The sequence below is a fragment of the Megalobrama amblycephala genome, linkage group LG1, assembly GCF_018812025.1.
Source record: "Megalobrama amblycephala isolate DHTTF-2021 linkage group LG1, ASM1881202v1, whole genome shotgun sequence".
NCBI lineage: Eukaryota > Metazoa > Chordata > Actinopteri > Cypriniformes > Xenocyprididae > Megalobrama > Megalobrama amblycephala.
The window spans coordinates 42,359,880-42,373,085 of NC_063044.1; the positions used below are offsets into that span (position 1 = coordinate 42,359,880).

General features: G+C 37.9%; 2 protein-coding genes across 2 annotated transcripts in view; one reads left to right on the forward strand and one right to left on the reverse strand.

Moving 5' to 3' along the window:
• unkl (unk like zinc finger) overlaps nucleotides 1–13,206 on the forward strand; it is a 24,585-nt gene continuing 11,379 nt past the window's right edge. The window contains 11 exon segments of the mRNA XM_048193721.1: nucleotides 1–133; nucleotides 946–1,155; nucleotides 6,280–6,456; nucleotides 9,125–9,258; nucleotides 9,419–9,554; nucleotides 10,121–10,238; nucleotides 10,342–10,426; nucleotides 11,298–11,464; nucleotides 11,825–11,857; nucleotides 11,859–12,014; nucleotides 12,604–12,666. Of these exon segments, the coding sequence (XP_048049678.1) occupies nucleotides 69–133; nucleotides 946–1,155; nucleotides 6,280–6,456; nucleotides 9,125–9,258; nucleotides 9,419–9,554; nucleotides 10,121–10,238; nucleotides 10,342–10,426; nucleotides 11,298–11,464; nucleotides 11,825–11,857; nucleotides 11,859–12,014; nucleotides 12,604–12,666 (1,344 nt within the window). The 5' untranslated portion in view covers nucleotides 1–68.
• LOC125270275 (dynein axonemal assembly factor 8) overlaps nucleotides 11,495–13,206 on the reverse strand; it is a 27,604-nt gene continuing 25,892 nt past the window's right edge. The window contains exon 29 of the mRNA XM_048193690.1: nucleotides 11,495–11,512. The gene's annotated coding sequence lies outside the window, so the exon portion shown is untranslated. The remainder of the gene's footprint in view (nucleotides 11,513–13,206) is intronic.

Consider the following 13,206-nt stretch of genomic DNA (forward strand, 5'->3'; position numbering starts at 1 on the left):
AGCGGCGCGCGAGAGCATGAGTAGACGAGAGGGTCCCCGCGCACGCGCTATTATTGTTTTGACTGAAAATGCCGTCGGTTTCGAAAACGGCGGCGAGCGCTTCTCCTCAAACCGAGAAACCAACCCACTATACGTAAGTAAAGTAAACACTGAATGGACGAAAATGCGTTTCCGCGGAACGTGATGGCTATCCGATAGCCGACTGTCGGATTTACATTTGTAACGCGTGCTGTTTCCTTTCCCTCTGTGCGTTTTAAAATGGTGCTTTTCCTTTTGTAAATTCCTCCGAATGCACGCGCCTCTCAAATCTCAATGTTGATCAAATCAACAATCTCATCTCCGCTAAACACTGCATTGTTTTCCGTATTAACGCGCTGCGTGCGATTAAAAACTTAAGAAAGTGCTCTTCGCTTTATTTGCCGAAAGCCTGCCTGTGTGAAAAAGCTTGAAGACATGTACACTGCACAGGAGCGAGCGAGTCGAGACGCTCGCTAGATGTAGCTAGCAGGCTGGTTTGTTAGCTGCATCCGCCTCCTTCCTCGGCCCGTGTTTCTTACTCTACGCTCTTTTCCCTGCGTACGCACCGTTGGTTTGAATGGAACGTACGTCGAAGATTGTGCGTAACTCTGAACGCTAATCGCGGAGTACTTGGCGTAAGCTTCTAATGTTGTAGTGATAAATGGCTCACAGTGGATTTTTAACGCACTCAATTCCCATTTATCTGCTTATAAACACATGAAATTAACATTACATGTTTATAGTTGCTAAAAAGTAATATAAAATATTTATCTAGGGCTAGTTTTGTGGTAGAAAGGTAAACTACGCAGTGTAACAGACTCCAACAGCTCCAAACTTTGAACGTAGTTTGACATTACTGATTTGTTTATATCACTCAAGCGAAGTGTATGGCTGATTTATGAAGCTTTATTCCCGTTTTGATCCTAGATATTTGAAGGAGTTCAGGACCGAGCAGTGCCCACTGTTTTTGCAGCACAAATGCACACAGCACAGACCCTTTACGTGTTTCCACTGGCATTTTCTCAACCAGCGAAGACGGAGACCTATCCGGAGAAGAGACGGGACTTTTAATTACAGCCCAGATGTGTACTGTACCAAGTATGATGAAACAACAGGGATATGTCCCGATGGAGACGAGTAAGTAACTTTCTTTCTTTCTTTATGTATGCTTGCTGCAGTCGAGAAGTCATTTTGTAATATGATGCACGCGGCAGTCATGTTTATTTTGCATAGACATGCATGTGTTGCTCGAAACGAACATGTGTTTTTGTTTCGGTATTTGTAATAAAGTGCGTCACTGGTGTTTCTGGATCAGATCTGTGGATTGTAAACGACACTGGGGCTTTCCTTTAGCCATGGGCATGTTGTAGTGTTTTTGACTCATCGTCTTGATTGTTTTGTGTTGCACACGCCTCCTCCTCCTCCTTCATCTTCAAACACGGACCGTGTCTCATAAATTCACTATGGTGTTTACTTTATGTTAATGTTTCACTCCACCGTGTATATGGGGTATTGACTTTCTCCCGTGCTGTTTGTGTCGTCTTTCCTTCGGTGTGTGTGTGTGTTTATCTCGAGTTTCACTTCCACTTGTCACTGATGGCTCTCTCAGTTCCCAGTGTGTTAACAGAAAAGTGTAGCCTCAGTTTGGAAATGAAGGTCTGCACTCAGGCTGAGGTGTTTCTTGCTGCTTGTGTGTTGAGCTCAGGGAACACAAAGACACGCCCCCTGTTCTCTGGCTTGTGATTGGCTCGCCGGTGCACGTACTCTGTTTTTGATTGGTCCGTTGCTGTTACAATGAATGTTTACGATTCCCTCTCTTCATAAAAACTCAAGTGTGTTCAAAGCAGCAAGCTATAGTCTTTGTTCGGAGGACATTTAAACTCCGACTTTCAAACTCACATCAGGTCTGCATTTACTCCAGTTATATATTTTGTTGAAAATGAAATGACAACATTGTCCACTAAATAATTTATTGATCCTTTTGTGGGGAATTATGAACTTTACTCTCTCTCTCCCTATGTATATGTATGTGCTGTGCTGTTTGTTTGTGTTTTAACTTGTTAGTTTCTTATTTACTCGTTGAAATTGTATTTAAACTTTGCTGAGGTAGTGCTACAGTAGAGCTCAAAGGCTGTATAAATGATGGGATAATTACTGTAGTGTCCACATGTCACTACTGCTACTGATACTTAAAGGGTTAGTTCACCCAAAAATGAAATTTCTGTCATTTATTACTCACCCTCATGCCGTTCCACACCCGTAAGACCTTCGTTAATCTTCAGAACACAAATTGAGATATTTTTGTTGAAATCCGATGGCTCAGTGAGGCCTCCTTAGGGAGCAATGACATTTCCTTTCTCAAGATCCATAAATGCACTAAAAACATATTTAAATCAGTTCATGTGAGTACAGTTGTTCAATATTAAATTTATAAAGTGACGAGAATATTTTTGGTGCGCCAAAAATACAAAATAAAGACTTTTTAACAATATCTAGTGATGGCGATTTCAAAACACTGCTTCTGAGCTTTATGAATCTTTTGTTTCGAATTAGTGATTTCGGATCTCCTAAAAACAGCTAAACTGCTGAAATCTCCTGACTTTGGCGCTCTGATTCACTGATTCAATTCATAAAGCTCCGAAGCAGTGTTTTGAAATCACCCCATCACTATATTGTTGTTTTGGCGCACAAAAAATATTCTTGTCGCTTTAAAATATTAATATTGAACCACTATAGTCACATGAACTGATTTAAATATGTTTTTAGTGCATTAATGGATCTTGAGAGAGGAAATGTCATTGCTGTGAATGCAGGCCTCACTGACCATCAGATTTCAACAAAAATATCTTAATATGTGTTCTGAAGATGAATGAAGGTCTTACGGGTGTGGAACGACATGAGGGAGAGTAATTAATGACAGAAATTTCATTTTTGGGTGAACTAACCCTGTAATTGCATTCTGTAATTTTATATTGCAATGGCATGGCAACTTTGTTTTGATTTTGGGAATGCTGTAATATTTCTGATCTTGCTGTGAGATAGTCATTGAATCCTGTGAGACATCTCTGTCAACTTTTTGATGGTATATACTATAGATTCTTTCTGTAATTAAACCTAACATTATTTTACTAATAATTGTACACCCTTAATCATTCTATCGTAACATGTCTTTATTGGTGTTACACAATATACGGGCACCATATAGGTAGGGCTGGGCAATTTGACAAAAATAAAATCTGTTTTTTTTTAATATTTTTATTTGTGTTTAACTAGTAAGCTTAAAAGCTTAACTACAATATGATTCAAGTAACATTCTCTTTATTAACCATCTGGTTAAAAAAAAAAGTTATTTACCAAGTGCAACACACCTAAAGTGATCAACATGGTGTAAATATAAAACAAATGATTTATTTGTTAAATATCTCTACATTAAATATGAAGGCAAATGCTGTACAAACTTATCTTAAACAGATCCTATATACTCAGAAATAATTTAAAATAAGAAAAATGCTAAATATTTCTGGCAATAAATATCATCTTTAATAGGCTATTATTAACAGCAAATGCTTTGTAAAAACAGAAAATAACAGCAGCTTTCAGCCTGTCACCATCATGCAAACATGAAATATCAAACATACAGTAGTTCTTAATTAGTAGTAGTTCAGTAATTCCATAGCGCTATTTTTTTCTGTTGTTTTTATTGTTTGGCTGTTGCACTCGTGTCTTGCATCTTTTGCAGCGTCTCACGCATGAAACAGCATTCTTAAAACGCTACGGTCAAGTTAAAAAAAAGTTAAACTTGCGTTTAATAACTTTGCTTTTTTCCTATTCCACTGCCCGTGTCTCATTTTTTCAATGCAATAACGCATTTCTGAGTGAACAGTTGCTTAAAAGGGCCGGTCACATATCGCATCTAAAAACACGTGGAAAGCGCGCTCCTACTTTCCAAAGCGCTTGAGCTCCCGTGGTGGCTCCAGAGGGTTTATAAAGGCCTTCTGAAGCGATGGGTTTTTGTAAGAGAAATATCCATATTTAAAACTTTTTTTAACTATAATAACTAGCTTCTGGCAGATGGCCGTATGCATTGATTTGCGGCGGAAGAGTGACCTCTGACCCGACATATGACATAAAGACAAACGCGGAAGCTCAGAGGATAGAACAAAACATCGGTCACAAATTAGAAGTCTAAAATGAGAATTTTTCAAGTGAAATGTTGGAGGATTTCAGTATAAGAGAAGAAGAGCTTGAGTTTGTTTGTACAGCCCTATTTGTTTAAACCACGAGAGGCGTTTAAGCTTACGATACTTCTACATCCTGCGTCATACATCGTGTCAGTGGGTTACTCATGTGGTGCAAGTTGACTTGCGCAGTATGCATACGGTCATCTGCCGGAAACTAGTTATTTTATTTTAGTTTATAAAGTTTTAAATATGGATAAATATGGATAAAATCTTGCCCCTCATTCACTCCCATTATAAAGTTTAGAAGAGCCAGGATGCTCTTAAATGTATCTCGGATTGTGTTTGTCTGAAAGAAGAAAGTCATATACACATAGGATGGCTTAAGGGTGAGATATTCATGGGATCATTTTCATTTATGGGTGAACTGTCCCTTTAAATATTAGCCATAATCTAATGTTGAACCTTAAAAGAAAAAGCAAGGAAGAATATAAAAAAATATGCAGAAATAAGGATCATTTTTTTAAATATTACATATTGAACAATACCATTTACCATAATATTTATAATATTAGCAGATAGCCTATATGGTCCCTGTATATTGTGTAACACCAATAAAACATGTTATGATATACAGATTAAGGATGTACAATCATTAGTAAAATAATGTTTGGTTTAATTACAGAAAGAATCTTCAAATCTGATTCAAACCACAATTTTTTGTATTTTTTTTTTCTTTACCTACACCTGAACTGAAGGTCACTGGATTATTGTTATGATTCTTTGTCTTTTGATGCACTTTTTGCTCTGACTGACTTGCTGAAATGAAGCTCTTATGTAAATGGTTAAATAATTACGAAAATGATTTTTTTTTTTTCCCCTGTGTATTTGCCGAATCAAAATGTATGTCACATAGTTTCAGTGTAGGCATACATCACACATTCATTCATCCAGTAGCAGCCGTCTTATGGTGACTTCATCGCTGTTGCCATAGTTACTGTTGCTACCTGAACAAGATGCAGTTGCTATATTTGAGAAGATTATTGGGTATGTAGCATTTTCAGCATAAATCTGCTCTCCTCTGGGCTGCTGTTTGGACTGTCACAGCCCCATTTTCTGTGTGCCTTAAATCCTGTCTTAAAAATTAAATGCATATTTCTTATACATATCTGGTTCTCCTAATCTGATCATTTGCTTTGTGTTGCCATGTTTCAGCAATATCCATTACTTATGTTTCAGTCATTTTTAATGCATTTTAAAACTATAAAGTGCAGTTATCCGTGAACAGCACCAAGAATACACATATATTTCATCATGTCATGCCATGTAATATAAAGTATATCCACTTTATACCAACATATCTTGCAAAACAACTTCCAGCCGGGAAGTATTTCGCAAGTGTTTGACTGTTTTAAAGTTGTGAAAGAGCTTGGCAGTGACATTGGTGCTTGTTGCTCTTAATGTCTCTTTATATGACATGGTACATTTAACATATATTTAAGTGACAAGAAAAACTGTTCAAATATATTTGTTGATGAATTTTAATATAGCTATAATAATTGTTGATAATTAAATATAGTTACAGTAATCATTTTAAAACATTGTGCATATGTTCCCATGTGAAAACAAGAAACAACCTTATTAAGACAAGCAGTAATTTAATTACATATTTTAACAGCGACAGCAAGTGTACTTCGTTTACTCTAATCAAACTCATTTTGCCTCTGGAAATAGAAGTAGATTTAGTACTATTTATAGTGTAGTTTGCAGTTGCAGCGCTGGGAATAAAAGGAGTTTCTCGCACATGCTTCCACACATTCTTCCCACTCTGTCATAGCAATGAAAAAGTTTTGTTGTCTGTTTATATCTCACTCTGTCTCACATTGTGGTATGTTAGAAATAGTTGTATGGCAGGTAAATGCAGTTTCAACACAATCGTATAGTCTTTTTAGTAACAACAAAATCCAGCATCTCTTTATCTTTTATTATCTTTTCACATTACTTATTATTATTGTTTAAAGTATCAGAATGTATTTCTTCATTCAGCATTTATACTGATGAGCCGGTGCTTTTCTCCTCACAGTTGCCCTTATTTACACCGGACCACCGGTGACACAGAGCGCAAGTACCATTTACGCTACTACAAGACCGGCACCTGCATTCATGAGACAGATGCCCGTGGACATTGTGTGAAGAACGGCCTCCACTGCGCCTTCGCTCATGGACCACATGACCTTCGGCCACCGGTTTATGATATCAGGTCAGTCTTTTCCCTCTCTGTGTGTCTTTTGCAAAGGTGCAAAAGTGTCCCTTGACTTGTGTGTAAATGAGGGATTTTTCTACATACAAAGCAATTAATGTCATTTTAAAGGTGCAGTAGGTGATCTGGGAAATGCTAGCGTTAGTCTGCTAGCATTGAAAGCATACGATCCCACCCTCCCTGCAAATCGCTGTCCAAAGCCACGCCTCCTCCAAAAAGCATGAGTGCGCACACACAGACGGCGTTAAACTACCTCATGTCTCAAAGCACATAACATTACAATAATAATGAACGTAGATAACTTTAGAGAGCTTGTACTTGACTGCTGCAGATTAATTTCAGTGTTGATACTGTTGACATGGAAACGCATAATCCCGATTCTGACTGAACAGCTCCGGTTAGAACGTCACGGGTTGCCATCTCTTAATTACAGTAGTTATGGTGTGAATGCAGCATAAGTTCATTGTTTTGATTCAGTGGAAACTGAGGTCGGTCTGTCTGTATAAACTCTGCGTAGCTTGAAAAGCGCTGATGACATATGATGTCTGCTCAAACAGGGTGCGCGAGGGTATGTAAAAACCTGCTGACAGGCAGGTAGAAGACATCGTATTATTTCATTCAGACCGAATATAAAGAAGAATGTATGCACATTTTATAGTCCTGCACTTTTCACAGACGATATATATTTATTAAAATACATTTAGACCGTTTAACATAGTGATTGCTATCAGGATATGAGGAAACTTTCAACCTGTATAACAAAAAAATGTTTCTGTAGAGAGAATCACCTATTGCACCTTTTAATTTTATTAATTTTAATTATATTTTTCACATGCGTAAAAATCGGCATGACGGGCTGAATGTAAATACAGATTCACACTCTAATAGTAGATGGCGCTTACAGCAAATCAGAAAATACCCCAGTTACTCTGGTACACAAAAGCAATATGCAACTTTCCGTTTCTAACACCCGCTTATCACAGAGATGAAAGAAAGTCCAGCAGTATTTACACGTTTTTAAACAGCCATTCAAGATTTTTGCATTTGTTATGGTTTTTATCAAATAATTACATGACTGTGTGATAAGAACCACAGTAGATGATAACTGTGCTCTCCTATCTTGTTGTACATTTTTGCTTTACTTTTATTTGGAACGCTAAGAAAGAGTCAATCTCTCATGTATGAGAGGAGCGCGTTCCTGTGTACCTGTGCCATTAAACTAATGGAATACAGACTTTTTGCCTGCAAGCTCTTTCATTCCATTGATTTAACTAGCGTTATCTGGGCCGAAGCGTTACAATTTTCACTGTCGCCTAGCAAGATAGTCTATTCATGAACAAAGTCGTAGTTTCCATCCACCTACTTTTATGTGCATTTTGACATATCGTATAAAAAACGCTGGACGGAAACGCCAAGATGTGCAAAAATTCTAAAAATTAAGAAAAAAATGTATCCATTAAGAAGCTACGCATAAACTGCGATGGAAACCCATTTACTGCATAAAAACAAAAACACATCCTCTAACTGGTCTAACCAGTGAACAATCTCATCGCACAGCATCTCAAATTTCTGAGCCAAAGTCTGTCATCAGAATGATTTGGTTTAATTCCCTCACAGAAGCGTCTCATGTGATTGCATTCACAAACACCAGCATCCGAACGCAAGATAGCATCACAGCGTTTATTACGGTTCGTCTGCACGATCTGAGATGCACGTCATTTATGATGTAAGAAAAAAGAGGCACAGTGGCTTCTCCGATGGCAGCAACTTTCATTTTTATTACAAATATTTTGCTCCAGTTTCCCGTGAAGTTGCGATTTTGTTCTCTTGAACACATGATGGGATGGAATTGCTGCTTTTATCACCAGTGTTTAATGCGATATTCCAGTTTTGTGCAGAAGTTAAATTTGCAACTTTGAATGGAAACATAACTAGTGGATCTGTGACTAAAAGTGTGAATCAGTGCAACAGAAAAGAGATCTTTCACATGCAAATGTTTGTGTCTGTCTGAACAGGTTCGTTAACAGCCGGCCATTCGAATTCAAATGTTTATCACACCGAATATTCGTCTTGGTGTGAACGGAGAGCCTTTAGAGTAGAAGAAATCTTTACACTAAAGGACAGCAGTCAGAAAAGGAAGTTCTTTGCCTTGTGGCTCTCAAATTCCTGTTTTTAAAAGGCGATTTCTGCCAGGATACCCAACCCCCAACTATTGTAAAAGCTGTGAATCCCAAAGTAACAGCAATTTGCGCTTGACATTGTTTTATGACAATTACTTTGATTTGCAAAAGCTGAAGCTGAAGACATTTTCAGTTGATTAGCACCTCCATAGGTATTTGCATAAGTATTCAATTCATAAGTGAGCAGCCAGCTAGCACCTATTAGGGTGCTTAATCTAATTTGCAAAAATGTACCTTATTTGTTGTTTTACTAATGACATCAATTACTCTTGCATTGCCGAGCAGTCTGCACAAGCATAGCCGCAAACGGTTTGATTCTGGCCTGGAAATGTGGCTTACCAGTCATTAAATAACAAGAAATGTGCTATCTCAGCAGTTGCCTAGCAACATCTATGTGGAAATAGCTGTTGCATCAAAACCAATCTTGGGTGATTTTTTTTGGTGGTGCTTCTGAATGGGTGGGCTGACTTGTATAATTATGTTTACAGAGAGATCCAGGCACAGGAAGCTCTGCAGAACGGCCAGTTGGGATCCGGGGAGGGAATTCCTGACCTGCAGCCGGGTGTGCTGGCCAGCCAGGCCATGATTGAGAAGACCCTAAATGAGGACCCACGTTGGCAAGGTGACAAAAACTTCTCGCACCAATGCCAGCCCAGTATAACAGGAATAAAATGAAACTGATATCAGTGGTAATGGTTACAGGTTTCAGTGGCAGTGGGTACAAAATGACACTGTATTCAATCAGGTCACTCATATTCAGTTTCTGTTGCCCTTTTTTGCAGACACCAATTTTGTTTTGGCCAACTACAAAACTGAGCAGTGCACCAAGCCTCCACGTCTATGCAGGCAGGGCTATGCCTGTCCCCACTATCACAACAGCAGAGATAGGAGAAGAAATCCCAGAAAGTTCAAATACAGGTGAGGCAGAATCACTTCAATTGCAAAGCAAATATTCCCAAACAAAAAAAATGACACACGTGTCACCTATATATATACCTATATATATATATATATATATATATATATATATATATATATATATATATAAAAGGGGTGTAATGATGTAACGATACACAGAAGTCACAGTTCAGTATGTATGCCGGTTTTGGGGTCATGGTTCAGTATGATTTTAGTACAATAGGAAAAATGGTCACTTTAGTTTAATACATGTACTGTTACACCACTTATATATAGGCAACCAAATATTTCAGAGAGCCAGAGTCATTGACCAAATCAGCTGCTTTGATGACTCGTTTTGACTGTGTCAATGTCTGTTTCATTCACACAATGTGGATAAACTACAACAGGACACACTTTATTGTGACCAAACATTATGCTAGAGTAGCAATATGTAAAATTTGTTTGGCTGAAATATCAAGAGGAGAACTTTAAAGAAAAAACTAATTTCTGTGCCTCACTATTTTTAATTAACATGACACCCAATCCCTGTTGGATTCAACATAAAACTGAATCCCTCTTGGCAGGTCGACGCCCTGCCCGAGTGTAAAGCACGGTGATGAATGGGGCGAACCCTCCAAGTGTGAGAGTGGGGACAGCTGTCAGTACTGCCACTCTCGCACCGAACAGCAGTTCCACCCAGAGGTGAGACTGCGACACGCACAACGTTGAACTTGAATGAGTGACTTTGCATTTATTTGATTGACGTTATTTTCTTTATCTCACCAACTTTTATGTCCGTTTCAAGATTTACAAATCTACTAAATGCAACGACATGAGGCAAACTGGATACTGCCCAAGGGGACCATTCTGTGCTTTTGCACATGTGGAAAGTAAGCATGATTATAAGGATGACTGATTTCACTGTGCTTGTGTGTTGTAGTTATTAAATACCTGATATGCAGTGATTTCATGTAGTTCAGGTATGGCTGCAAGATTCATCGAAATAAAATCGAAATGGCTTAGTGCGATTATCAAATCGCAAAGACTGTAACTTAATTAAACAATTAGGTAATAGTGTCCTTTTTACATGTACTTACTATAGTAATAACATATTACTATACGTTTTATTATAGTAATACAATTATGCATAATGACATGCAACTAACAGTAAACCAAAACCTAATCCTATCCTCTAACCCTATAGTAAGTACATGTTGTTAGTTAATGTTACTCAGTACTTAAATGTATAATTTACATGCAAGCAGCTCATGATCCAGTGTTTTCTTTGTCTCAGACGGCTTGGTTAGCATGCAGTTTGGAAAGCAAAATGTGTTAACCAAACTTGTTATGATAAGCACTGATAAACACACTGTTGTGGTTTTGTGCAAAAATGAAACCTTGGTGGTTTACTGTTTGAAAATTTAAGAAATTAAGACAGCCATAAATATTAGTATTTAAATTTTGCAGTAATGTAAAATCAAATTTATTATTATTATATTTTTCTTAAAAACTGTTCTTGTATTTTTACAGGAAAATGGTCATATTTTTATTTTATTATTTTTATTTAGTAGTAATTATTTTATTATTTTATAATGATATTGATATGTAATCTAAAATTTTTGGCCAAATTGTGCTGCCATACAAAAACCTGGACTTTTTTTTTTTTAATTGCAATTTTACCAGAACTTTTTTCCCTTTTTTTTCAAAATTGTGCAGCCCTAAGTTCACGACTCTAAAGAATATTTGTGTGTGTGTCTGAAGGAATTCCTTCCACAGAGGAGACCATGAACACGTTGCTCTCAGCAATGCAGTCGGGCTCTCAGTCCAAGCTGGGCTCCCAGCAATATCCAGAGTGTCCAATCAACGAGTGGAGCGCCAACACGAATTCCATCACCAGCAGCGCGAGTAACAACGGCCAGACAGGAAACGTATGTTTGCGTTCACCTTCTCACACCTGTCTTGCATCTGTCTTACATCTGTGGTAGAGAAAGATCCTTTAGGAAGCAGTTTTCTTTCATTTCAGCAGTGTTTCATTTTGTTTTCTTTGCATTCATTTCTACTTATTGCAGTCTGTGTTGGAAAGCGAGAATATCTCAAATTCAAATCAGGGCTTTCTTCTCAAATGCTTCTTACACCAAAAATTAGACTTGATTGAGCTATTTTTCTATTATTGTGAGCTAAATCCTCTCACATCTACATCCACCCAATCAACAACGAAAAATCACCTATTTGGCTGGCTCCAAACCCACATTTTTTTTTTTAAGCTCATTTGTGCTTTTCTCCTTCAGGTATCATGCTCTAATAGTCCGACTGTAACACCAAAGCTCAGGGAGCAACAGTTCTTTGTCCCCAATTGGACCCATCGGCAGGCCAAAATGCTTTACTAATGGTAGCTTATGTTCAGAGTCCACCACGTCCAGTGTTTCCTCTCCGACGTCTAACTATCCCAAAGCTCCGGGTTTTGAACGGGAGGATCAGGTACACATGACCGTTTTCTCTAGCCCTTTCTAAAGGGATCTCCTGCAGGACTGCAGGCATGACACATACTGCAAGCTTCACTTTGATTTATTTGCCCTTTGGTCATTTTCATTTCACCACTTTTCTGTTGTGTTTTTCATTGATTTGTTGTCAAATGAAAATCACTTGTCTTTAGTTGTCATTATTCAGTTGTTGTTGTTCTCGAAAATTTCATTCCAGTCTTTGAGATTGAGGGTGTGGTATCATTGTGTGCACAGGTATTAATACTTTGACTTTTGAAACGCCACGTGAACTTGTTTATTCTGTCCATTTATCGTTCATGTTCTGAGGTGTAAACTATAAATTTCAATGTTGTAGTAACGTGTGAACGACACCCAGAGGCCACACAAACGTTGTGGTCATCATAAAATATCAAAACAAAGCATGCTGTCATGGTATACTGTAACACACATCTTTAAACCACAGAAGGGCGTACTTTTTTTTTTTTTGGTCGTCTTTTCCTGAGCAGGTAGCAATTGCCTACGTAATAACACCCCTGGTTGCCTTAACAACATCAGGTCACATGAAAGGATGTGTTATCTGATTTCAGGCAAAGAACCAGAAGAGCCAGTCTGGGGAAAATAATCAAAAGTTAATGGACCAAGACAAACAGGTAAAGCAACCTAGTCCTCATATTCACTCATTTTACAACCTTACATGCAAGGATTGCAAGCAAAGACATGAAGTGGTTAGAGCAGTGGAGCAGGTTATCATGTTTTCATCCTCATTTCCAAGAAACGATATAACATTACATATCATCTGAACATAATGGCATAAAAAGTATTGTATTTGCAGATTTTTTTTTTTTTTAATGTAACTAGCTGGGTTTCCATCCAAATCCATCTGATTAGTAGGGCTGGGACAATACGTCAGTTCTCGATTCGCAATTCGCGATATAATGATTCTGGATCGATTCTGATATTTTCTCTCTCTAATCGATTCTGAGCTTAGTTTTTAACAACAGATGGCGCTCTAAGCTAGTTTTTAACCGCACACCCAAATGCTCATGAAGAAGAGTGCTGGAGAGCACTCGTGTGTTTGGCGGAGTCATGTAAGTGGTTAAATATACTTGAACCTCGGCTCAGAATGCTGTTATGATGCAAGATTAATGCTTCAACCTTTTCGAACTTTATGAATTATTTTAGGTTTAAGT